The sequence below is a fragment of the Zalophus californianus genome, chromosome 10 (assembly GCF_009762305.2).
Source record: "Zalophus californianus isolate mZalCal1 chromosome 10, mZalCal1.pri.v2, whole genome shotgun sequence".
Classification (NCBI taxonomy): Eukaryota; Metazoa; Chordata; class Mammalia; order Carnivora; family Otariidae; genus Zalophus; species Zalophus californianus.
In genome coordinates, this window is record NC_045604.1 from 28,412,792 (window position 1) to 28,435,625 (window position 22,834).

The 22,834-nt window shown below is 53.7% G+C and overlaps 2 protein-coding genes across 5 annotated transcripts in view; both read right to left on the minus strand.

The window, feature by feature from the left end:
• Nucleotides 1-1,309: 1,309 nt before the first annotated feature.
• Nucleotides 1,310-6,146, minus strand: ELF3 (E74 like ETS transcription factor 3). Its single transcript, XM_027614044.2, has 9 exons — nt 6,016-6,146; nt 5,409-5,579; nt 4,821-5,042; nt 4,503-4,589; nt 4,184-4,303; nt 3,936-4,025; nt 3,672-3,788; nt 2,766-2,961; nt 1,310-2,126 (listed from the first exon to the last, which is right to left on the minus strand). Exons 2-9 carry the CDS (start codon nt 5,569-5,571, stop codon nt 2,012-2,014), a joined length of 1,110 nt encoding a protein of 369 aa, XP_027469845.1. The 5' UTR covers nt 5,572-5,579; nt 6,016-6,146; the 3' UTR covers nt 1,310-2,011.
• A 3,562-nt stretch (nt 6,147-9,708) lies between these two features.
• Nucleotides 9,709-22,834, minus strand: part of LOC113931828 (arginyl aminopeptidase) — a 36,188-nt gene continuing 23,062 nt past the window's right edge. Inside the window, exons 4-11 of one of the 4 annotated variants that reach the window (XM_027609920.2) lie at nt 18,246-18,362; nt 17,314-17,549; nt 14,953-15,066; nt 13,957-14,069; nt 13,669-13,777; nt 12,227-12,451; nt 11,331-11,473; nt 9,709-10,296 (exon numbers count right to left, since the gene is read on the minus strand). In XM_027609920.2, coding sequence (XP_027465721.2) covers nt 10,138-10,296; nt 11,331-11,473; nt 12,227-12,451; nt 13,669-13,777; nt 13,957-14,069; nt 14,953-15,066; nt 17,314-17,549; nt 18,246-18,362 — 1,216 coding nt within the window. In that variant the 3' untranslated portion in view covers nt 9,709-10,137. The remainder of the gene's footprint in view (nt 10,297-11,330; nt 11,474-12,226; nt 12,452-13,668; nt 13,778-13,956; nt 14,070-14,952; nt 15,067-17,313; nt 17,550-18,245; nt 18,363-22,834) is intronic. The other 3 variants (XM_027609923.2, XM_027609922.1, XM_027609921.2) reach the window with 3 other exon arrangements.

A 22,834-nucleotide genomic window follows, 5' to 3' on the forward strand; every position in this document is an offset into this window, starting at 1 on the left:
AAAAAAAAGAAGGAAAAATTAGTGGTGCCTAGCACCTCTTCATTTCTAAAAAATGAGGTCATTCTTAAGCTAAGTGGCTGAAGGCTCCGCAGCTAAGAGGTAGCCTGACCGGCACAGAGACCAGGGCTGTTTGAGGCTAACCCTTCCCCTTACACACTTCGACTAACCTGCTTGTGCAGTCATAGGAATACTTTGTCCAAAATGGCTCCAGAAGATTCTAGCTTCTTTCATGACCGCCCTAGCCTCTCCAACCAACTTCCCGACTTTCCTTTTTATTATTCCTTATTTCTCCAGAGCAAGACCCACTTCCACACGTCTGGTTTTCTAAGCTCCCTTCCTTACCCACAGCCTTCAGTGAATAATCTGGTATTTCCAAGACAACTAAACAGCATTTTAAACTTATAAAATGCCTTTTTAATGTGCTCTCTGGAATGTGAAGCCTCAAACTTAAGGAGCTTTCCACTGGAAGATATTCTTCATGAGGAACCATACGTAGTAAAATCCTCCCTTAGAACCTGGCTGCAATATCACTGTGGAGACAGAGCAATAGTTCTGGAATGTACTGAGGATTAAGTCAGAAGAGCCCTAACCCTGGGGACACCCCCAGGGTAAAAGCTACTGAGCACCAAGGTGCTGCCCTAGGGGCCTTGGCTGAGTTGCTGGCCCTATTGAACCTCTCTTTCTGCATCTGTAAAATGGGAGGGATAAATCTCTCTCTCTCTTTTTGGGAGAGGATCAGGTGGGCTGAGGGGCTGTCTGGCACAGTGCCTGGCGTACACGAGGCTGGCAAATGTTTATTCCTTCCCCCCTTCTTTCTTATCAAGTACTCCTCTCCATTTTGTTTTCTCTGTTTGGGGCCAACATGATTGGAATCTGAAGCATCTATCCCATAAGGCTCGATACGTAATTCTAGACTTCTTACAGAGTGTCGAATCCAAACCCCAGCCTTTCAGCAAGGAAGCAGGCCCAGAGGGCTGACTTGGCCAAGGTCACCGCACGAATGTGTGGCGGCAGCCGGGCTGGCCCAGTGTCTGGCTGGCCGAGCTCATGCCCTTGCTTGCACGGAGCCTGGGAAGCTTTCAGTCTCACCTTGTTTCCTTTGCTTGCCCTCCAGCCCCCTCCCCCCCCCGGGGGCAGCTTGTCTGTAAACGGAGCCCTCCTGCTCTAGGACACCTGTCCCTACCCTGCAGGCCTGCCTCTGCCTTCACCCCCAGCCGGGTAGACCTCCTGCCCCAGCCCCTCCTCCAACCCCAGGGCCTCATGCACTCCAGAGGCCCAAATTTCAGTATGCAGGTAGCTAAGACAAAGGTTAGAAAAAGCGCAGAAGACACTTTATTGGAGGTCTCTGCTTCCATTCACGGGAGAAAGGAGCCAGGAGCCCCAGTCTGAGAGTCCTGGCATCTCCCCGCCCCTCACTGGCCCAGCCAAGGGCCTAGAACGGTCAGTCTGACCACGAACACACGGTGGGAGAGGAGCGGGGAGGGGAATGTCTTAGAAAAAATAGATCTCTATGTACATCTGACGTATTTATAGCACATAAATTACGGAGTGCTCTGACCCCTGCCTGCGGAGTCCATGCACTGAGATGGAAGCCGGTCCGGAAAGCAGGGGGCAGGAGGACCCCGTCCTGCCCCCTCTCTCGCAGCACCCCTGCTGCTGCTCCCCCTGGCCTTCTTGGCTCAGCCCAGGCATGTTGAGGCGGAAGGCATCGTCTGTAGCTGCTGTCTGGGTTGGGTCTAGGAGGCATCAGGTAAGAGGAACGATGCTGGCAGCTGTGGTCAGCCGACCGGTCACCTCAAACCCCAGGGCTCGTAATTCCAGGAGGAGGGCAGAGAGGAGAGGCCACAAGCCCCACATCCCAGGATGGCGGCTGAACAAGGAACCCGAACCTCAGCTTCTCTCCATGGCACGGCCCCAGGCTGCCTGAATGGTGGGGGGGCCTGGCGGTCCCCCCAGGAGGGGGCTGCAGGCCTCAAGTCTGTGCGTTTGGTCCTGGGTCCCGTTCGGACCCTCAGTTCCGACTCCCGGCAACCTCTTCCTCCTTCCAGCCGCTGGAGTTTTTGCCGAACTTGTAGACCAGCCGCCGGCCGTCCACCCGCTCCAGTATCTCCCGTTTGTAGTAGTACCTGGGTGTGGACAAGGGTGGTCAGACGGGCGCAGGTAGGGAGCAGCCTGGACTGCTGATGCCCCCCCCGGCCCCGATATCCTCGCGGGGCCTGGCCCACTGGGTTCCAGCCTGAGCCTGACCCGCTTCCTGCAGCTTTCTTCTCCCCTCCGGCAGGAAAGATCTGTGTCTGCCATTCCCCATAATGGCACTCCGGCCTAGAATGGTGTCCACAGTCCCTGGTACTACCCATGCCTCTGTCCTGGGGCTTATCATGAAACCACGTGATTTTAGGGCTGGAAGGGACCTTAGTGATCGTTCAGGGGGAGACTGAGGTCCAGACAAGCAATCTAATTGATTCAACAGGGGGAGAGCCAGGTCTTGGTGGAGGCCTTGGCTCAAGCTCTTTTCACCACTAAGAACTTTTCTCAGGACAAGCCTTGCAGATAATGCAAAGACATGTTGCCAGAGAGTTTGCTGTGTTTGCTATGCCGACCTACTGCTTTCTCCACGTCATCCTTTAATCCGCGAAGTGCGCAGACACTATTATCCTCACTCTACAGGACTCAAACCTGTCAGGAGGGTGGTGGTCAGAGAGAGCCGTGGGAGCGGGGACACGCTGTCCCCGGCAGCACCCGCAGGACCCCGGGCACCTGCTCACCTCATGGCTCTGCTCAGCTTCTCGTAGGTCATGCTGCTGTTCTTCTTCTTTTGGCCCCAAAGCTGGGCCACAGCCTCTGACCGCAGGAACTTGAAGACACCCTCTTGCCGGTTCTCCCACTTCATGAGGCCTTCATTGAGTTCCGGGTGGATGAGGATGTCCCGGATAAACTCCCACAGGTGGGTACCTCTGGGGGCTGCAGGGCCAGAGGCTTCGGTCAGAGGCCAGGGTAGCCCCTCTCTTTCGAGGCCAGCGGGCCCCGCCCGGCCCGGCACACCGCCCACGGATGGCCGCACCATGTCAGGGCTGCTCCCTCCCACCCGCCTCCCCCACCACACGGGGACTGCCTCTCACGCAGCACAGATGTCTTATGCACTCAAATATTGATCCTCTGTCTGGCTGGGATTTGAGAGTCATCGAGACGCACTACTGCCTGAAGGGGCCCATGGTTCGGTGGGCGCCACCGGGAAAGCAACCAACACCAGGGCCTGAGGCCTGCCGCAGGGCATGGTCCTCTGCCTGAGCCCCCTGTGGCCCCGCGGGCCCTCCCAGCACCCACCAGCTGCCCCCTCACACCGCCGAGGGCGTCCCAGCAGGCAGGACAGAGTAAGTGCCGAGAGAACTGGAGTGGGTGGGCTGGGAACCTGGGCTCTAGTCCCACGGGCCTTCTTCCAGGGGCCTCAGTTTCCCCCCCTCTCCAGGACCACTGACCGAGGCTCTGCAAGGAGGTGGTGACCAGTGTCACACAGCCTCGAGGCCCGTGTACAGCCGTGATGGCGGGAGGGAGGAGCGGTGTGGACAGCCGGCGACCACAGGAGAAAGAAGCCCCAGTGGTGCCACAGCGAACCTGCCGTCCGCCCCACCCCCCAGGCCTCAGAGCAAAGCGGGGAGACCCCGGGAGCTCACCATGCTTGCTCTTCTTGCCCTCCAGACACTCCCGAGACTCTTTGCTCAGCTTTCGAGGCCGACCCCGTTTCCGCTTCCCATGCTTAGGATCCCCCTTCTTATAGTCAGGAAAGCCGTCTAAGACAGAGGAGGTGCAAGGTCAGGAGGGAAAGGAATGGGGGGCTTGAGGGGGCAGCTCCTGTACCGGAGGGAAACCCTACAGGCGAGCAAGGATGAGGGGAAGGATCAGCCCCATGGGCACTGCCCACTGAGTCCCCCACTCACCCCTAGAGAACAGCTTGCTGTCACTGGGATCCAGGTCCACGTCACTTGCACCGGAGTCTGAGGAGTGGGGACTCTGGGAAGTACCAGTCCCTGGGGGGGGAGGGGGGCAGAGTGAGTCCATACCTTCTGGGGGGTCGCTGCCCAGCCCGCTCCTGTTCCTCGCAGGAAGCCTGGGCTCTAGTGCAGTAACCAAGGGCTGCGGGATGTTTCGGGGAAAGGGAGGCTGTGGCCTGGACGAGGGTGCTCACCTGCGGTGGAGACATCAGAGCTGCCGGGGGAGGGGGCTCCTGGGCCGTAGCTGCCAGGGAAGTAGGGGCCGGCCTGCCGGCACTCCTCCAGCATCTCTTGGCTGAAGGGGCTTCCCTGGTCTGGGAAGAGGAGTTAGGGTTCAGACAGGGTTCAGAGGAACAGGCAGGGACACTAGGCCACCCAGAGGTCCAATGAGCTGCTGTTTTTCTAGCTGGGGGAGACAGAAGTCTGGCAACCGAGGGTCAGCTCTAGCGCTCTGGGTAGAGGCTGGGACGGGACAGGACAAGCTAGGGGACGATCGAGAAAATGAATTCTCACCAAAGGGGCCCAGGGTCTCCTGGAAGGCCATGCTGTCCTTCTCCAGCAGCTCAATGATCCAGCTGAGTTCATCAGGAAAGCTGGAAGCTGATTGGGAAGGGAGGTGGGGTCAGCGCCCAGGCAGGCATCGCACTCCCCCCTCCCCTCAGGGCTTCCTTCGCGGTCTGTGTCCACTGGCCTGGGGCTGCAGGTCCTTCCCGCAGCCCTGCTGGCCTCAGCTCGGGGAGTGGGCCGGTCCCTAGGCCAGCCTCCCCAGCTGAGAGGGAGGCCTCCCCCTCCAGCCCTGGGCTCCCGGGGGCACCAGCGGCCCGGACTCACTGAGGTCCCACAGCTGGGAATAGAGTTGGTCCCCCAGAGGCCCGAAGACTAGGCGCAGCTCCTCGGGGGCACAGTTGCAGAGCGTGGCCCCGTCCATGTCACACCGCGAGAAGTCGATGGAACTCGCGTCGTATTTGTTCTTCTCCACTTGGTAGCTGATCCAGTCCAGAACCTGGGCCTTTGACCAGAACTGGGGCTGCTTCCCCGACCAGCTGGCCTTCTCTACAAGGGACAGGGCACAGCGTCAGGTCAGCTTGAGCCACCCGGACCCTCACCGCCCATTTCTGGCGCCCATTTGGGCTTCTGTGTGCATCCCCCACCCCACCCCTCCACCCCCACGTCTCAGAGACCCTCCCAGGAGGAGGGGCAGGGGGCGGCATTCACAACACCTTCGCCCAGCACCTCACTTAAGTCGGTCGCTGCCCCTCAACCCCAATACCTCAGCCTCTTACAAGTCACCCCAGCCCCTAGTGCTGGAATTTGCTGGGGGGACCCTCCTCCCCGCCTGATTTCCCCATTTATCTAACAGACTCTTAGAGGGATGTCTCTCCCTCCCCCAAACACCCCATCCCATCTGCTGAGACCCACCTGTGCCCTCCAGTGGCATCTGGGGGTTACTCAGGGTCAGCACCAGGTCATCAGCCCCAAAGGTGGCGGCAGGGGGGACGGAAGTCAGAGCGGGCTCTTCTGAGCTGTACATAGTACTGAAGTAGTTGCTAAAGACGTTGCTAATCTCACAGGTTGCAGCCATGAGGCTACCTAGGGAGAGAGAGGCCAAGGCTGGTGAGGGCCAGGGTCCTCCCCTTATCCTCTGGCTCTTCTGTTCCATCCAAGCCTGGGGCAGGAGGAGCCCCAAGGGGGGGGGGGGCGGTGAAGGTCACTATCTCTTTGGACGCCCTCCCTTCATGGAGGGCTCCAAGACCTCAGAGCCTGCTGTGGGCACCAGGCCTCCTATGGGCCCCCTCCTCAGCCCCCCTGGGCCCTTGGGTGGGACTGGCAGAGTTAGGGCCACTGTGTCCCTCCCAGAGACAGTGCCTCTGCTACCTTCAGGGCACTCCCACTGCCCGACACCCCTGCTCAGGGGCCCTACAGTGCGCAGCTGCAGTGGGTGGGTTTAGAAACTACACATCCCCTCGACCCCTCTCCGTTTCCCAGGGCCCAGGCTGGGCAATATGACAGGTGGGGGGGGTCCTACCTGACTGGTGGAGTGTGGGTGTGGCAGGCAGGCAGGATTAAGGGACAGTAGGCAGGCAAGAAATCCAGGAGGCCAAAAGCTGCGCCAGGTAGCTCTGAGGCGTCTGGCCCGCGCTCCCCCACCCTCCCTAAATAGAGGCGTTTGGGAGCTCCTCCCCGAGCCCAGGGCTTTATAGTGCACCCGGCGGTAACCTGAGCTGGTGGCTCATTGGACGGAGGGGATTTCCTGGCCTTTAGACTGGGCTTCTGGCCCCAGGTGATTTGCATATTTTGTGCCACTTGGCCCGGATCCTGGCAGGCGGTGCTGGGAAATCAGGCCCGGCTGGTTTAATGATTGTCAGAGTCTGTCATCCCGCACCCTCTGGGGTTGGGCACAGGGCACTGGCCTGGGCGGGTGGCAGGAGAGTCGCCGGGGTGGGCATCTGTACTTTCCGCCACCCACTGGCGCAGAAAATTCCTCAGGGGGGCCAGGCCTGGGATGGGCTGGCAGGGGGAAGAGAACAGGGTAGAACTGGGGAGGAGAACTGCTAGTCCCCAAACGGGTAGAGATCTGAGGGCAAGGAGGCCTCGTAGGGAGAGCAGATGGTGGGGTCGAGGGCATTTTCCGACAACGCCCAGGATTCCTGCTGGAAGGCTCTCCAGACACTAGGCAATATTCATGGGCTCGTCCAGCCTAGCCTCAGGGCCCCAGCGTTCCTAGGGTCCCCAGTAGTCTGCTCGCTGGCATCTACTTCGGTGGTAAAGTCTTGACACGCTTTGCCCACCCGGACCCCCTGCAAGCTGCTGTCACTTCTGGCGAAGCCTGGCTCTCCCTCAGCCCCAGCCGGAGCCCTCGGACCCTGCAGGTGCTGGAATCCGCGTGGCCGTGTTTATGCCGCGCCGTCAGGTCTCCTTTCTAGTCTCCCCGCCCTCGGCCCAGTTGACCCGTACCTGTCTGCTACCCTCTAGTGGCCAGAAGCCTGCCTCCCTGGGTCCTAGCATTCCACGAAGAAAATGGAACGCTCAGTATTTACCATTTACCCGGCACTTGTAACGTAGTATCCACTTAAAACTCACACAAATGCTAAGGAATGTAGGATTGTCTCCAATTTTAAAGCTGAGAGCATCCTAGCTCAGAGGGGTTTTGTGTCTTGCCCAGGCCACACGGAGCTGGTTAAAGTGGTGGGGCTGGTGCTCTTTCCCCATAGCAGGCTCGACCTGGCTTCAGGGTCATCCGGCTCAGTGGCTCAGAGGCTCGGGCAGCCCCTCGCCCTCCCCACGGGCACAGTGAGTCCTTTGTGTCTGTGGTCCCGTCTATGAACGCAGAGCCCACTGGAGACCCTGAGCACGGGCAGCAGAGGTTGGGGGGAGGAGGCAGGAGACCCAGGTGACTCCCCAGCTACGTGATTCTGCTTGTCCCATTGGTAAAAATAAGGTTGTTTGGACTTAATAATCCCTAAGATCTCTTCCAGATCTAGTTTTTTATGCATCGAAGATGTAGGATTTGAGTGTCTCTTTCCCTACCTCCTTTGTTAATGCCACAACCCTGCATGGTTCGTGGCCAAGCTTAGCCTCGGTGAGTGAAATGGCTCCTCACACGGTGACCCCCCCCCCTTCCAGAGCTGCCCCCTTCTCTCTAGAGCCAGATGACTAAGAAGGCCACCTCCCGGAATCTTCTCTTTGTCCCTGAAACTGCTGCGCCCTAGGAGAGGGGCTTAGGGTCCAGGGCCCCCTCCACTGGGGTGGCAGGAGAGCCTGGGGCTCTGGCGGTAGGATTTTCCCCAGCCCTTCAGGGGGCCTCCCCCAAGGAGCCTGAGGCGGACACACCCTCCACCCAGTCACTCACCCTGGAATGTGGGAGAACCGGCTTCTAGCCCCAGGATGGCTCACATGCTCCCCTGCCCTGGGGGACACCTGGCTCAGGCTCCAGAAGGTGGGATGAGAAGGATGTTTGCCTTCCCCCGGCTTCACAAAAGAAATGGGGCTGAGATAAGGAATCCCTATAGGCTAGCACCTTATCTCCAAGTATTAATGCTTTCAATAGCCCAATAGTGGGTGATGTTATGGAGGGTAAGCGGGAAAGACTTCAGTCTTGAGGTCAGTGCCTTGGAGGTAGAGTGGGGAGAAGGTTCTAGGATAGTGGTCAGAGGAGCTGTGGAGTAGGCAGCCTTCCCAATACCCTGCCCACGGCAGGAAGAGCCCGTTGGTCCTCCCCATAAAGCTTGCCCAGACGACGTCACAGCCTCATCTTCGGGATACAGGATGGCAAGAGCACTGCCTCCCAGCCCTATAAAAGGATAGGCACATCCAGCAGGACTGTTGGGTGGCAAAGGGGGTGAGCAGGGCAGGCAACAGAACTCAGGATACCCATGCTGTGCACCGTGAGGATTCTCAAAGTTAGTGGGGTCAAAGAGCGGCTGTCAGAGGAAGGGCTTCCCCAGTGATCCTACTATTCTGCCGTAGGTGTTTGTGCAAACAAGGCAAGACAGCCATGGCTGTCAGAGCTGCTAAGCCAGCCACCAAGCTGGGGAGCAGGCGAGGCATCTGGATAGCCCTAAAATCATCCTTGCCTATAGCGTATCAACAGGGACAGCCCTGAAAGAGCTATGGAGACAGTCTGCTATCAGAGTGCCAGGGCCCGGAGGAGATCCTACAGTCCTGCGCCTCCAAACCCCTCTCCTCAGACCCAGAGTTCCCTCTCTGCTGGCAAAGCTCCGGGCGCGCCAGTGGACGGAGGCGCTCACCAGCCTGCACCTGCTCACCGCCATTCCCTAACTTTTGCTAGGAGCGAGAACACATCTATTCAAGTGGCTACGCTGCATTTTTCTTCCCCAACCCAGTGGGGGGACAGCAGGAGGCCTGAATGGATAACCTCGAAGCCAGGGACATGGCCACACATGGAGACCTGGTCAGGAGTGCCCGGTGTTGAAGAAAGGCAACTTAGGGGCGCCTGGGTGGCTCGGTCGGTTAAGCGTCTGCCTTCGGCTCGGGTCATGATCTCAGGGTCCTGGGATGGAGCCCCGCATCAGGATCCTTGCTCTGCGGGGAGCCCGCTTCTCCCTCTCCCTCTGCCTGCTTCTCCCTCTGCTTATGCTCTGTCAAATAAATAAATAAAATCTTAAAAAAAAAAAAAGGGAACTTAAATATATTTAAATATTGGGTTTTTCTTCGAGACCCTCCCTCATCCCAAACGCAAACTGCTAACTGCTGAGATTCCTATGTTGAAAACCAGGAAATTGGAACTTAGGGCCAAGTTCTGAACCAACTCTGTTTCTTACCACACCATTAAAATACTTATCCAGGAAAAAAAAAATACTTATCCAGGATCAAAAGCAGGTGAGGCCCAATGAAGGATGGTGAGAAGGCCAGAGAAAAAAACACTAAAATACACATTTTTTTAAGCAATGGAACAGATGAACAGGAATGGCCCTGCAGGTAGGGAACTTAGCTGCCTTCACAGAGAACTGGAATGAGGTTCGTTCGCTACAGGCGTGCAATGGGGCATACTGCCCTGTATTTTTCCATTGCAGGTGTGAGACCCCTACCTCCTATGCCCGGGAGTTCCCTGTGGACAGGGAAGTGCTGTCAGCCTCTGGGGCGCCCCCCACCCCACCGTGACCTTCTTAGAACATCTGCCCCCCACAGAGGGCATGTGTGGAAGCAGAATTTTCACAGCCACTCAGGTCATAACTCCAACTTAAATACTTTTCATTTAAAAATATTTATTAAAATAAAGATTAAACCTGAAAAAATGAATTACCAGAATGCAGCCCTTTGCATAGTACTTCAAGAATCAGAAAAGAAGAAAAGAAAGAAAAGAAAAGAAAAGAAAAAAGAGGAGGGAGAAGAGAGGGGAGGAGAGGCGTAAGAAAATCTCCGACCTTCCCCGACAGCAGGGAGGAGGGAGAAGACAGCCGCCCTCACCAAAGCCAGCAGAGAGCTGTGGAAGGTTCTCTGGTCTTAGGACTTGCTGGTCCAGAGAAGTTTCCACCAGAGCAGAGGCCCAAGAGTCACAGACACCAAGCCCAGAGACCAGATTTCCCCAAGGGTGTGTAAACTTCAGGAATTTGGCTGGAGAACTGGAATTTGGGAATATTCTGAAAGCCTGCAAAGTCTGAAGAGGCAGAAGCCAGGCCCAGAGCCTCTAATTGCCCTTGGGCGCCACGATCTGCTGGACGTAGTTGACTACATTGCTGTGGAGCTGGGGGGCAGTGGCCTCGAAGGTCTCCTTGGCAAGGGTCTGGGCCACCTTGCTGCCAGCCATCATTGCGTGGTACAGCGGAAGAGTATACTTCTGCTTCCCCTGCAAGAAACACACACACACCCGTGGCTTAAGCAGCCTGCTCAGTGAGTCGACACAGCCCCCGGCCCCAGGGCCGCTCCAACAGCAGGCCTCAGCAGGTGCCAAAGGGGATGTGGGTAGCAGTGCTAGAATGAGGAGGCTCCCAGACAGGCGTGTTCTTATTCTGGCATCTTCTTGGGGCCAAAGATCCCTGTAGGTAGATCTCGGTATTCACTCCAATCCAGGCTAGCACAGGGGTGTCTACACTCTAAGTAGGCTCCCCAGCGTGGAGCCCAACACAAGGCCTGAACTCACGACCTAGATCAGGACTGAGCTGATAGCAAAGGCTGCCGCCTATAAAACCGAGGGCCGCGTGAGGCCCAACTGCAGGCAAGCACAAGAAAACCCACAAGTCAAATTCCCACCCATGTGAGAAAGCCACATCACAAAGCTCCTCAACTCCAGAGGCTTGGAGAAGGCTGCAGAGGGCTCAGAACACCTCCAGACAGGAGCGCAGCTCCCACCACAAACGGATGAGGGCATCCGAGCGCTGCTTTGGACCCAGCCCCATCGCGCCCCGGGCTCTGAAGCGCTCTGGCCCTTCCCCAGCAGGGCCGCTCTCACGGGGCGCCCGAGGCTCCTGCTGGCCTCTGAGCCCTCCCAGGTCACGGGCTTCCCCAGGAAGCAGGAACCTATGATCTTACCCTTCACTCACCTCTCTTGTCCTTGGGCCCCTCGCCCCAAGACTGGCCCTGGAGTCCCGCTTTACCCTTTTTCCCAGTTTGGGGTTAGCTCTGACCCAGCTTGGACCCTTCAGGCCTCACCTGGTGATCTGCAAAAAGCTCCCCAACCCCGGAGGCTTCTTCCCGCCATGGGAACACCTCCCCCAGCCACACTCAGGAACCAGGCCGCTGGGCTGGGTCCTCTCCCTTCCCCTCCCTCCTCTGCTCCACAGAAGGGCACACGGGGAGGCTCTACCCGCGGGACTACGGACAGTAGGTCGAGGCGGCCCACCATGTGGGCCTGAAGGGGACAAGGAGGTGGGGGTCACCCACCTGGCTCTGCAGGAATGCCTTCACTTTCCAGAAATCCTCCTGGTGGTCATTCTTAAGGACGATCTGGCCCCATCGTAGCCGGAGCTCTGCATTCTGGGAGTTTGAGATCTTTGGGTATGTCTCTCCGAGTGTCTTCACGTTCCCTGAAGAAAGAAAATGGGTTTTTAATGGCTGTGTCATCAGAGCCACAAATGTGTCTGCCCACAGACCCTCGTGCAAGCCCCCGGAACGATGTCACGGAGGCTCCCGACCACCCACTTTACCTCATCCTGCTCACCTCAGTCTCCGAAAGGGCGCTGTCCGAGCCTTAAGTTTACCCTCATTTCTAAGGCTCTTCCACCAAACTTCCCTTAATGTAATTACAGGCCTTCTGCCACCATCCCGCTTACCTTCCAGGTTAAAAGCCCAGGTATCCCCCTAAAACATGCTGCACCCCACCCCAGGTTTTTCTCCCCCCACCACCGAGCTGCTGAAAGTTCTCCCGGCTTTCACATGTTCTCTTTCCAACACCCCTGGGGGAATGTTATTTCTGGCTGAGCAGCCACGCGGCAGTAGTGGGGGCTATTTGTGCACAAGTTCATCCTCCGTTCCCTGGGGGGTCACAGTCACAGCCCCCAGGCATGGAGCGGTTAGGAGGACTTGAAGGAAGACTTCGATGTGAAGAGCTGAGAAGAATCACCTGCAGAGCCTGAGGGTGCAGCGAGGGCTAGGCTTTAGGATTCTCTTCCTAACCTGTGTGTAGGACTCACAGCAGCTGTTGACGTGTTCCCCGTGAGGGGCTTGCATCCACCTGCCAACCCCCCGCAGCTGCCGAGGGGTGAGCCCCGCCCCTGATATCAAGCTCTGTACACAAGGGACCTTGATATGCTGCATTGATTTACCCCACTTTTTCTTACCGGGAGGGAGAGGGGATTTCTGGAGGATCTTATCGAGGAAATACACCAGCTGGTAGGTCTTCCAGGAAGAAATGGCCACAGCTTCGATGGCCTTCATGTCCAGCTCCTTGGCCACCCACAGCTGGGCCAGCTCTTCAGCGGGCTTCATAAGTAAGTCCCCAGGGGAGAGGTCAGGGAGGTAGGGGGGCCAGCCCGGGGTATTCAACCACCGATCAAACTCAAAACCTGTTTGGTGGAAGGAGAGAGGGGGCTGTCAGAATTCTCTGGCAGCTTCAAGGTCAACTTGGCTCCAGCAACACCTAGATCTCAAGCTCCTCTCTGCCTCTCTCGATCCCAAACTGCTTCTCTAATTTTAACATCACTTTCCCACAGAACTACCTGCTCTGGTTGGGTCCCACTAATACTGAGACCCAGAGATTGTTATTGTCAGACTGGATGGCCCCTTTTTCTACTGTGACAGTCGTTTTGAGTCCAAATTAACACTGGGCTGCCAGAACCAAGCGGTTGAAGCCTTTCCTAGCCTCAGTCAAGTTCACGTTCTCCTTCAGATGAGAAGAACAACACGGTGTTGAAGCTCCTGGGCCCTGGGGCCAGGCTGCCTGGGCTCCTATCCCAGCCCTGCCATTAACTAGCTGGGAGGCCACGGGCATGTTACTTCGCCTCTCTGCGCCTCCGTTTTATCTGTAAAATGATAAAAGGCTGAATGAGAGGCCCTGCACGTCTTAGTAGTGGTGAGGATTAAATAAGCAAATACACAGTACGAGTCTAGCATGCTGCCTGGTGCGTAGTGAGCACTCAGTAATTATTAACTTTCATTAGCCAGGGAGTCTCGTGACCTTCAAGTGCGGGCCTCCAAGCAGAGGGTAGGTGCTCCAGGCCCGACCAGTCCCAGCTGTCAGGGGAAGTGAGTTTACCAGACCAATGATGGCCTGACTCAGAGTGCCCAGCACGAGGGCACTCCAGTGCCCTCCAGTGGGCAGCCTCGTCCCCAACAGGCCACCGTCTCCTCTCTTCTCAGGGCCTCCCAAGCTGAAATCAGGGCGGCCCCTGGGATTTTGCTTCACTCAGAAGTCCGTACGAGGCAACTCCATGCTTGCAAGGCGGGACAGCTGCCGGTACCGCGGGCCTGGGTCAGGGCTGGGGCGGTGGTAGCTCTTTGGGCAGAGTCGGGGGTTTGGTTATATGTGTGTACGTGTGAGGAAAATGGGGACACAAGAGGAGACACTGAGGGGAAAAAGTGGAGCAAGCGAGGCCAGGAGGAGCCGAGAGAAATCACTCTTGTGGAACAAGGCCTGGGACCCCGGGTGTGCACCCCTAGGTGCCACTTACTGGAGGACTCGATTTCATCATGTTTTCCCGCCCCACCTTCAGTCTTCCTGGATATAAATTAGACATAATTCTCTACTATCTCCCAGGAGCCTTAAGCCAGCTCCTCTGCTCACCTGGAATGGACTCCACATTCTTCTTCTTCAGCTCAGGGAAGTATTCCAAGTAGAACTCTAGAAAGTCCTCAGCTAAGATACTTTGGAATTTGAATTCATTAACATAGGCCTGCAGGGAGGGAGGTACTTTTCAGTCATTCTGGATCCTCTGGGGGGTACAGGCCCTCCGTGCCTCACGTTCTCCTCCACCCCTTCCCTTGTCCCTTCAGCCCCTGCCTCTACCCCTGAACTCTGGCCCAGCTGGCTTCTCGGCGACTCCTTCTCCCCTCATCTCTTAGTCGACTATACCTTGAGAAAATTGTCAAATTGATCCTGGTCACCCACCAAGTGGGCCAGGTATGAGACAAAGCAGAAGCCTTTCTCGTAGGGAGTCTCGTTGTAGGTATCATCTGGGTCGACACCTAGCAGAGAAAGCAGACACTCGTAACCTGTCACTTTTGTTGTCCTTCTCTGGCTCCAGATTCTACGAGTCATTATGGACGAGATCAGAATGCAGCTTCCTCGGATTCAGCAAGGCCAAGAAAGTTTCCAGATCCACCTTGGCCTCTCTCAAGCCACTTCAAAGTTGATCTTAAAGGGTCATTAACTACGGACCTAATAAGAAGACAAAGAACCAGCCTTCCTGGGGAACTGGCAAGTTTCCTTGTTCCTGGGATTGCTTTGCTCCAGTGGGTTCCATTGACTCTTAGGACTGAATATAGGGCTTGGTGCCTTTTCCAGCCCAACTGGTCACCACCTCCACTCAACCTCCCCTCCCAGAACAAGTGGTTGTTTCTACAAATGTTCTAGACCAAAATAAACGAATGACCAGTCTACAAGAAGTTCATTTTCATGGTCATTGGCATCAAGGAACGTGAGCTTAAGTCACACACAGAGGTCTTAGATTAGTCATACATGGAACTAAAGAAAGATGTCAGAAAATAAAAATACATGACCTTGGACAAGTCATCTTGTGCTCACTCACGTCCTCTGTAAAATAAGCGGTCAATCTACAAGACTACAGGTCTGACTTGATAGAAGAAGAATGGCAAAGAGCCCTGGAAAATGATAGGGGCCTGTACAAATGCAAAGCAACAGTAAAGTCACTAAGAACTGCACAAAACTGGAAAGAACTCCCATTGGGGTGGAATGGCTTTGGCTGAGTCTGTCTAGAGGCCAGGGAATGGCTAAAAAGAGCTCTGGAAGGCTCTTCCTTCCCAAGGAGAGTATTCAAGGTGTGCACAAACTTGGGGCCCCAAGCTCAATGTCGGGGAGGGGGTAGTCAGACAGAGGAGCCTCCTGGACCTGGTTCGATCTTCACGCGGAGCTTGTTGAGTGGGTGTTCCTTGCCAGTGATGTCCATGTGCTGCTGAAGCAGAGCCCGGCCAGTGGCAGCTTCCAAGCAGGTGTAAGCAGAGCCTGGGGCAAGAAGAATCCTTAGGCCTCAAGACCACGTCCAAGTATAATTTCCGGACAAGAGGGTGTGCTGCCTCCTTGTGGCCATAAGAACAATGACAGATAACTGAAGATTCATATTGTCACCCTCTTGGGACCCCAGGACCAGAAGGGTCAGTGACGGAGAACCTGACTCAGCCCCTAGCTCCTTGTTGCTCTGGACTACAAATGACTCGGTTAGCTCAGGCTGTCAGTCTCGCCCAGACATGAGGATGAGGGAATCTCACACCTTTTCCTGTGACTGTTACCTTTCCTCATCAATATGCTTTTATTTTTAGAGATAGTAATTTGATCTTCTATAAAAGCAGACTATTTTCATTTGACTGTTCCTGCCAGACAACAGAAACTGTCACCCAACATTTTTCTAGGGGTCTCTACATTTCCTTCTGGCTCTAAAAATGGAGGGGAAGGGGGCCAGGTTTCGAACCAGTCACCTCTGCCACTCACAAGGTGTTCTGACTCTGGGAGAGGTACTCAATCTCTCTTAGCCTCAACTTCTTCATCTGCACAGTGGGCTGACAACATGTGCTTGCAGGATTCTTAGTGGCTGAGTAAGATATTTACAAATAGGCTCTTGTTCCATATACTCTGGATGAAAGTAAATTTGCACAAACTTTCTGGGAGGCAATGGACAACGTGTGCTAAAAAGCCTTTAAAATGTTTGGATCCAGAAATTACATTTCTAGGAATTTATCTCCATTGAGATGGTCTGGGATATGTTACGAACATTTATATGTAAAAAATATTTGTCAAAATATTCTTTCATTAGAAAACTGAAAATAAAAAAAAAAAAAAAGAAAAAGAAAACAAAATTAACAGGCGCACCTAGGTGGTTTAGTCAGTTAAACATCCGACTCTTGATTGGGGCTCAGGTCATGATCTCAGGGTCATGAGATGGAACCCCCCTGTTGGGCTCCACACTCAGCATGGAGTCTGCTTGAGATTCTCTTTCCCTCTCCCTCAGCCCCTTCCCCTGCTCACACACATTCTCTCTCTAAAAAAAGAGAAAAACTGAAAATAACCTAACAGCTGGAAACTGAGTATGTTAAGAAACGTCCATACAATGCAGCTATAGAAGAAAATTTAATGAGTTGGGAAAATGTTTAACTTTATTAAGTTAAAGAAAAAAAGGCAGTTGGAAGGTCTGATGATTCACACACACACACACACACACAGGAAAATGTCTGAAAGGATATACATCAATTATCTCTGAGCAGTGAGATTATGGATAAATCTATTGTGCGTGCTTTCCCATATAGATCAAAATAGATTTTGATGAGAGAAATAATAAAAATAATACATGTTACATATTTTTTCTTTTAAGATTTTTTTTTAAATTTATTCATTTGAGACACAGAGATACAGAGAGAGAGAGAGAGCGCACGAGCAGGGGGAGAAGCAGACTCCCCGCTGAGCAGGGAGCCCGACGTAGGGCTCGATCCCAGGACCCTGGGATCATGACCTGAGCCGAAGGCAGACGCTTAAACATCTGAGCCACCCAGGCGCCCCATACAAGTTATATTTTTAAAGCACCTGATATATAGCAGGTTTTCAATAATGACACAATGTTGAGAAAGTTATTTTAAAAGCACACCTGGGCTCAATGTGGGGTTCTGCCCCCACCTGCCAAGTGGCTTGGACACATTTCTTATACTTTTTGAGTCACAGTGAGCTCATATATAAAATGGAAATCATATCTGTTTCATAGAGCTATTGTGAAATTGTTAAATAATGTATTTTTAATAAGGTACCTGTACAAAGCTGGTAAGTAGGTGTTCAATAGGAGGTAATGATTATAACGATCTTATGATTTATTTGGAAGATTAACTAGCTATGTGGGTGAACGACCCTGGGCAACTCTCCCCGAGGGGTTGCCTGGCTGTTGGAAGAACAGAGCATTGAGTGTGGTTTCAGCTTAGCTGAGGGGTCCTTTCACTGTCGGGCCCCTCATTGGTTCATTCAGCCAACATGCAGTTTCTGAGACCCCCTCTCCCCACCGTGCCTACTGACTTAATGCCATGTAACGCAATGGGGCTCATCCACTTGGAAGGGACTTTTGTCTAGAGTCGGCCCTTGCTGGCCTCTCGCCGGAGCTTTCTGCACCGCTGCCCCTCCCTTCATGCCCGCTTGTGTCCCAAAACCCCGAAGGAGGTCACACGGGCCTCGCAGGTGAAAGAATGGAGCGTGGGGTCCCTAGGAGAGCTAGCTTACCAAAGAGGACAGTGGAGATCCTCCTCTGGGCATACATGGTGAAGCCTTCATTGAGCCAGAATTCCCCCCAGTTGGCATTAGTGACCAGGTTCCCGAACCAACTGTGGGAGATCTCGTGGATGATGACGTCAGCCAAAGAGCGGTCCCCTGCCAGAAGGCAGGGGGTGACAAAGGTCAGACAAGGGTTCTCCATTCCTCCAAACGGAAAGGATGGTGGCATGAAGAGCAGGTCATACCTGCCGAGAAAGCAGGAGGTCACAGACAGGTCTCGGCTCCCCAGGGCAGAGACCCTGCCTTCCTTCCCCAGGCGGGCCCCTCGGCCTACAGAGATGCAGCCACCAAAGCAGCAGCACGCAACCCCGAGCCCAGCGCTGAAATGACACTCAGATTCCTCCGTCCCCAAGTCGCTGGGACCTCCCTTTCCCCAGGTTTTGCCCTCTTGGAGGCGGCTCTCTGAAACCTGCTCCCTGTTCTCCTTCCAAGCAGGGTATGGCCCTACCATCAGCTCTGTCACAGTTAGCTGGCTGATGGCTCACTTGGGGTCACACAGATCTAATAGAGCCTTTGATCCGAGGCGGCTAAAGTCTGGAGATGTCACAGGAAAAAATGGGAGTGTGTGGGGGCTTCTAGCCACCAGGAAAGGTAAGTCACAAAGGTCCCCAAGGTCCCCTGACGGTGTTTCCCCATCTCCACACTCAGCAGCTGGAAAGCACATTTTTATCACTTCAATAACCCTCTCTCTCCGGGTCCCTCCTCAGCACAGTGAAGTAGGCCTCGTTTCTCCCTTCCTCTATCTCTTCCTCCTCTCCTTTACTTCTGGGATTGCGGAACTTGGCTCTAGGGGAGAGAGGAGAAGCAGCACCAGAAGGAAGAGAGGGGGAAACCAGGGACTCAGTTTAGCAGAAGACATTAGAGTCAATGTGATACCACACCTTCCCCAAAGGTAGGGTCCAAAAAGTTTCTCTCCTGTAGCCAGAAATTCTTCTATCACCCCGTTGTACTCCTCCTTGGCAGCCTCGATCAGGCAGGGCTCAGCCCACACCCGGCTCCTAAAGACAAGAGCACAGAAAAAAGCAGGCTGGTGTTTGGAGACCTATCGTGGTGACCCAATCTCAAAAGCACCTGGAGAAACCTGGCAGTCTCGTATCTGAGCCAGATGAATGTGACAGTGTGGCCGGCCACAGAGACAGGAGGTGCAAGGTCAGATCACCTATACGGGTCCGAGACTGCTCGCCACACCTGATAAATAAGATCCCAACACAGCGTCCTAGAGGAGCTGCCTCCCGTGTGCAACAGGCTCAAACTCACAGCGCCGTCATGTTCCGTCTCCAGCATTGAAGGTGACCTTGCAAAAGTCACTGACCTCCCTGAGCCTCAGTGTGTCTCTGTAAAGTGAGCGGGGAAGATGAAAGAAGACAGCATATAAGATAGAAAAGTGGATGGGCTCCAGGTCAGGAGGAGGGAAGGTGTCCTCTCTGCCCCTGTGGAAGCTCAGGAACTGTTCTTTTTTTTTTTTTTTAAAGTTGTTTTTTTTTTTTTTTTTTTTTTGACGGAGACATAGCAAGAGAGGGAACACAAGCAGGGGGAGTGAGAGAGGGAGAAGCAGGCTTCCCTCTGAGCAGGGAGCCCGATGTGGGGCTCGATCCCAGGACTCTGGGATCACGACCTGAGCCGAAGGCAGACGCTTAATGACTAAGCCACCCAGGCGCCCCTCTCAGGAACTGTTCTAGCAGGAGGAGAAGGAGCAGGGGCTTCCCCAGGAGCAGAAGCAAGAGCCTAGGAGAGGAAACTGTACATGCAGGTGAGGAACCACCGAGAGTCTGGGATACTGGAGCACTTACCATCAGATCGGGGCTGGGGGAGGGGAGGGGAAGAACGGGTAGAGAGGCCCTCGAGGCTGCAGTCACAAAGGGCCTGATACACCAAGTGACACAGCTGGACCTTCAGAGCCATGAGAGCATTTTAAACCAGTAAGTGGTGTGCGCCGGGGTGGTTCAGTCAGTTAAGCATCTGCCTTTGGCTCAGGTCATGATCCCAGGGTCCTGGGATCGAGTCTACCTCGGGCTCCCCGCTCAGCGGGGAGTCTGCTTCTTCCTCTCCCTGTGCCCCTCCTCCCTGCTCATATTCTCTCTCTCTCAAATAAACAATAAAATCCTAAAAAAAAAATAAACCAGTAAGTGGTATTATCAGATTGAATCCTGAGAGATCACTCTAGCTGCAGTACCCAGAAGATACCTTTAAATTACAAAAGCGAGTGCGTATGCCCAAGAAAAGCATGGAGGAAAGGCGAATGGATCCAAAACAGAGTCCCGGGCAACACCAGCACATGGTGGGGCTGGGCAGAGAAGAGTCCAGAAAGGACGAGCCAGGGGGTCCTGGAGCCGGGACAGAACTGCATCGTGGAAGCCAGAGGAGGGTCAAGAGGCAGAAGAAAAGTGCAGGACACCAATACAAGAACTGAGGAGGAGCCAATGTGCTACACATGCTGAGGCCAGTGGCTCCTCTTACTACAGGAGTTTCTGTGGCACGACGGGGAGAGGTGCTGGATTCCCACGGGTCCAAGCAGTGCGTGGGCGGTGGGCGAGCATAAACACTACTCTTCTAAGGAACTTGGCTAAGTAGGGAAGCACAAGGTAGTGTGCTAAGAGGGAACATGGAGTCAACGAGTTTGTTTTTTGCTTTTTTCAAGCCACAAGAAACAGGAACATGGTTAGGGTTGGAAGGAAAGAGCTAATTGGGGGGAAGGCTGCACATCTGAAGAGTGAGGGGTAAACAATGAGGCAAAGCTCCACCAGATCTGGGGAGGGACTGAACCAACAACGATGGCTCAAATGCAGAGATGTGGCTTTAAACAGAAGGATGGACACCCCTCTTTAGAGTCAGAGGGAAGAAGGGAGGGACGAAAGCAGATGAAGATGACTTTTTACATGGAAAACAGGAAGCTGACATAACCATATCTGACAAATTAAATATTCTCAATAAAGTAGGAGACAAGATCATCTGCTCGGAGGGAGGATCTGGTGTTTGAACAGGAAATTTGAAGACAAGAGTTATTCTTTAAGGAGAGTGGGCTAGGAAGATAAATAAAGGACTGGTGAGCAATATTGAAAGCATATCTGTAGTTGAAGATGACATTTGTTCTATTTTTCTGGAAAACCACATAAATGTCAGCTTTTTAAAAAGATTCCATTTATCTGAGAGAGAGAGAGCATGAGAGGGGTGAAGGGCAGAGGGAAAAGCAGGCTCCCTGATGAGCAGGGAGCCCAAAGCAGGGCTCGATCTCAGGACCCTGGGAGCATGACCTGAGTCAAAGGCAGACGCTTAACCAACTACGCCACCCAGGCTTCCCTACGTCAACTTTCAATTCCCGCTTTTCACCAAGAAACCAGAAATGGATAGCAGAATCAGTATGCACAGCTGTCTTCTCCTCTCAGACACCCAGGTACAGAAGTAGAGAAAGGGGACGGCAGGACCCAGCACTGGAAGTTAGAGCAGCAGGAAAGCACACAAGGCGGCCTGCTGTGTCAGGAAGAGAAGATCAACCCCACACCTGGGCCACAGAGAAAAGACGAGCCCGGCCACGAGAGGCTGGCTGCCCAGGAGGAAACGCACAGCTTGCAGGAAGAAAGGCCTCAGTTAGCTTAAGAAGCAGATACAGCGAGAGTGAGGTCACCAGGGGGCCGGCAGGTTAGGGGCATGGGGCATGGGGTCAGAGAATGAATGAGGCAAAGGCGTTTAACATTTCTGCTACAGCACAGCTCATGCGAACGCCCACGGCGAGGCCCTAGATTGTAGAGTGTGTGCCCATGAGTGTGGGGGGCTGGATCAGGTGGAGAGGGTCCCTGAGTAGAGGAGGCTGAGGAACCCTGAAGCCACCCTCATCCCTTCATCCCTGGCATGCGGACAGGTAATCCAGATGGAGAAAAAAAGTCACCAAAAATGATGTGACAGGGCTGAGAAAAGACCATGACAAAGGTGTCAAAGTCTTCAAGGAATTGCTTTGTGATCAGCTTGGATATCACAACTAGCAAAGTCCTTCAACCCAGGCTACTTCAGCTTGCTACAACTAGAAGATGAAGGCCAGGCTAGACAGGGGGCATCCGAGATACTTCCTCCAGTACAGAGATTTCTGTCTAAAGCAACTGGAATGTTCTCCGTCAGGCTGGATTTTTATTGCCAGTAGTCTAGCGCAACAAGCACTGGCTCTGCACAGAAATGCCTGGATTGGAATTCCAGTTCTGCCAATGATGTAACTTTGCACAAGTAATTCCACCAGAAGCCTCAGTTAGCTTTATCCACAAGAGGGAGAAAACAGTAACCCCCTCAGTGAGGTTCCATAAGGATTAGAAGAGATTATACATAAAACATGACTAGGACATATCCACTATCTCTTCTGCCCAGGATTTTCCTCCCGTGGTAACTGGGACTGGGGGCAAAGTCTGCCAGAAGACCCTCTCAACTAACATACCTTCACAAGACCCTAAGATGTTCCCCCACAAGGCAAGGACTTGGCTCAGTTGGTTAAGCATCTGCCTTCGGCTCAGGTCATGATCCTGGGGTCCTGCGGTAGAGTCCTACATCAGGCTCCCTACTTGGTGGAGACCCTGCTTCTCTCTCTGCCCCTCCCCCGGCTTGTGATCTCTCTCTCTCTCTCAAATAAATAATCTTTAAAAAAATAAATAAAAAATAAAATAAATAGTTTATACTCTTACTAACAGAACCTTAGTAAGAGTAAACTCTCTAAAATAACTCCTTTACTTATCTACTTTCCGGTCAACTGCAATGCTGACGCTCCTTTGGTTACGTACGACCCACTCTGTCAGAAAGACTGCCCTTCGTGGCAGGAGAGCACCTAGTCTTTCAAAACTAGTACTGTTTTGAGTGTGTGTGCTGGAAGCAGATGCCAATGGCATCCCATCTCTTATTCTCTCTGAAGCCCAGGAACTAAGATTCATGATCTTAACAGTGCTACTGAGCTTGGCTATGAGGTCTGATGCCTGTAACCAATGCGGTCAAGGTCACCACCACCTCCAGGACCTGAGAGAAGGGCCATAGCAGCAGAGCCGGGAAAAGCGCCACAGCTTACTGTCCAGCCTTTGATCATTTTACTGCAGGATTATGCTGTACTGGCAGATAATATAAGAGCCAGGAAAAAACCGACACTCCTGGTCAGGTTTCTTTTAGCAGGAAACCTTACAAAAGCCTTATTCATCTCCATTAAACCCATCTAATTTCACGGAGGTATCTCTGCCACCATGGGTTCAGGTGTATGTATCTGGAGCAGACAAAGAAGGATCTCCCACTTTCCTCTCTGCAGGGGAACAAGGAGATCAAAGTTGTATATTTCCGGGAATTACATGCTAGAGAAAAAGGGAAGATTTGGTACAAAGATTAAAAAGCAAATATAACAGCTAGAAGGGAATTCAGAACTAAAAGATAGTGATAAAGATGAGTCTTCTAAAACTTCTGCTTCGGTGCCAACCACACTCCACAAGGTGGCCCAGGACAGCAGCTACTGCTG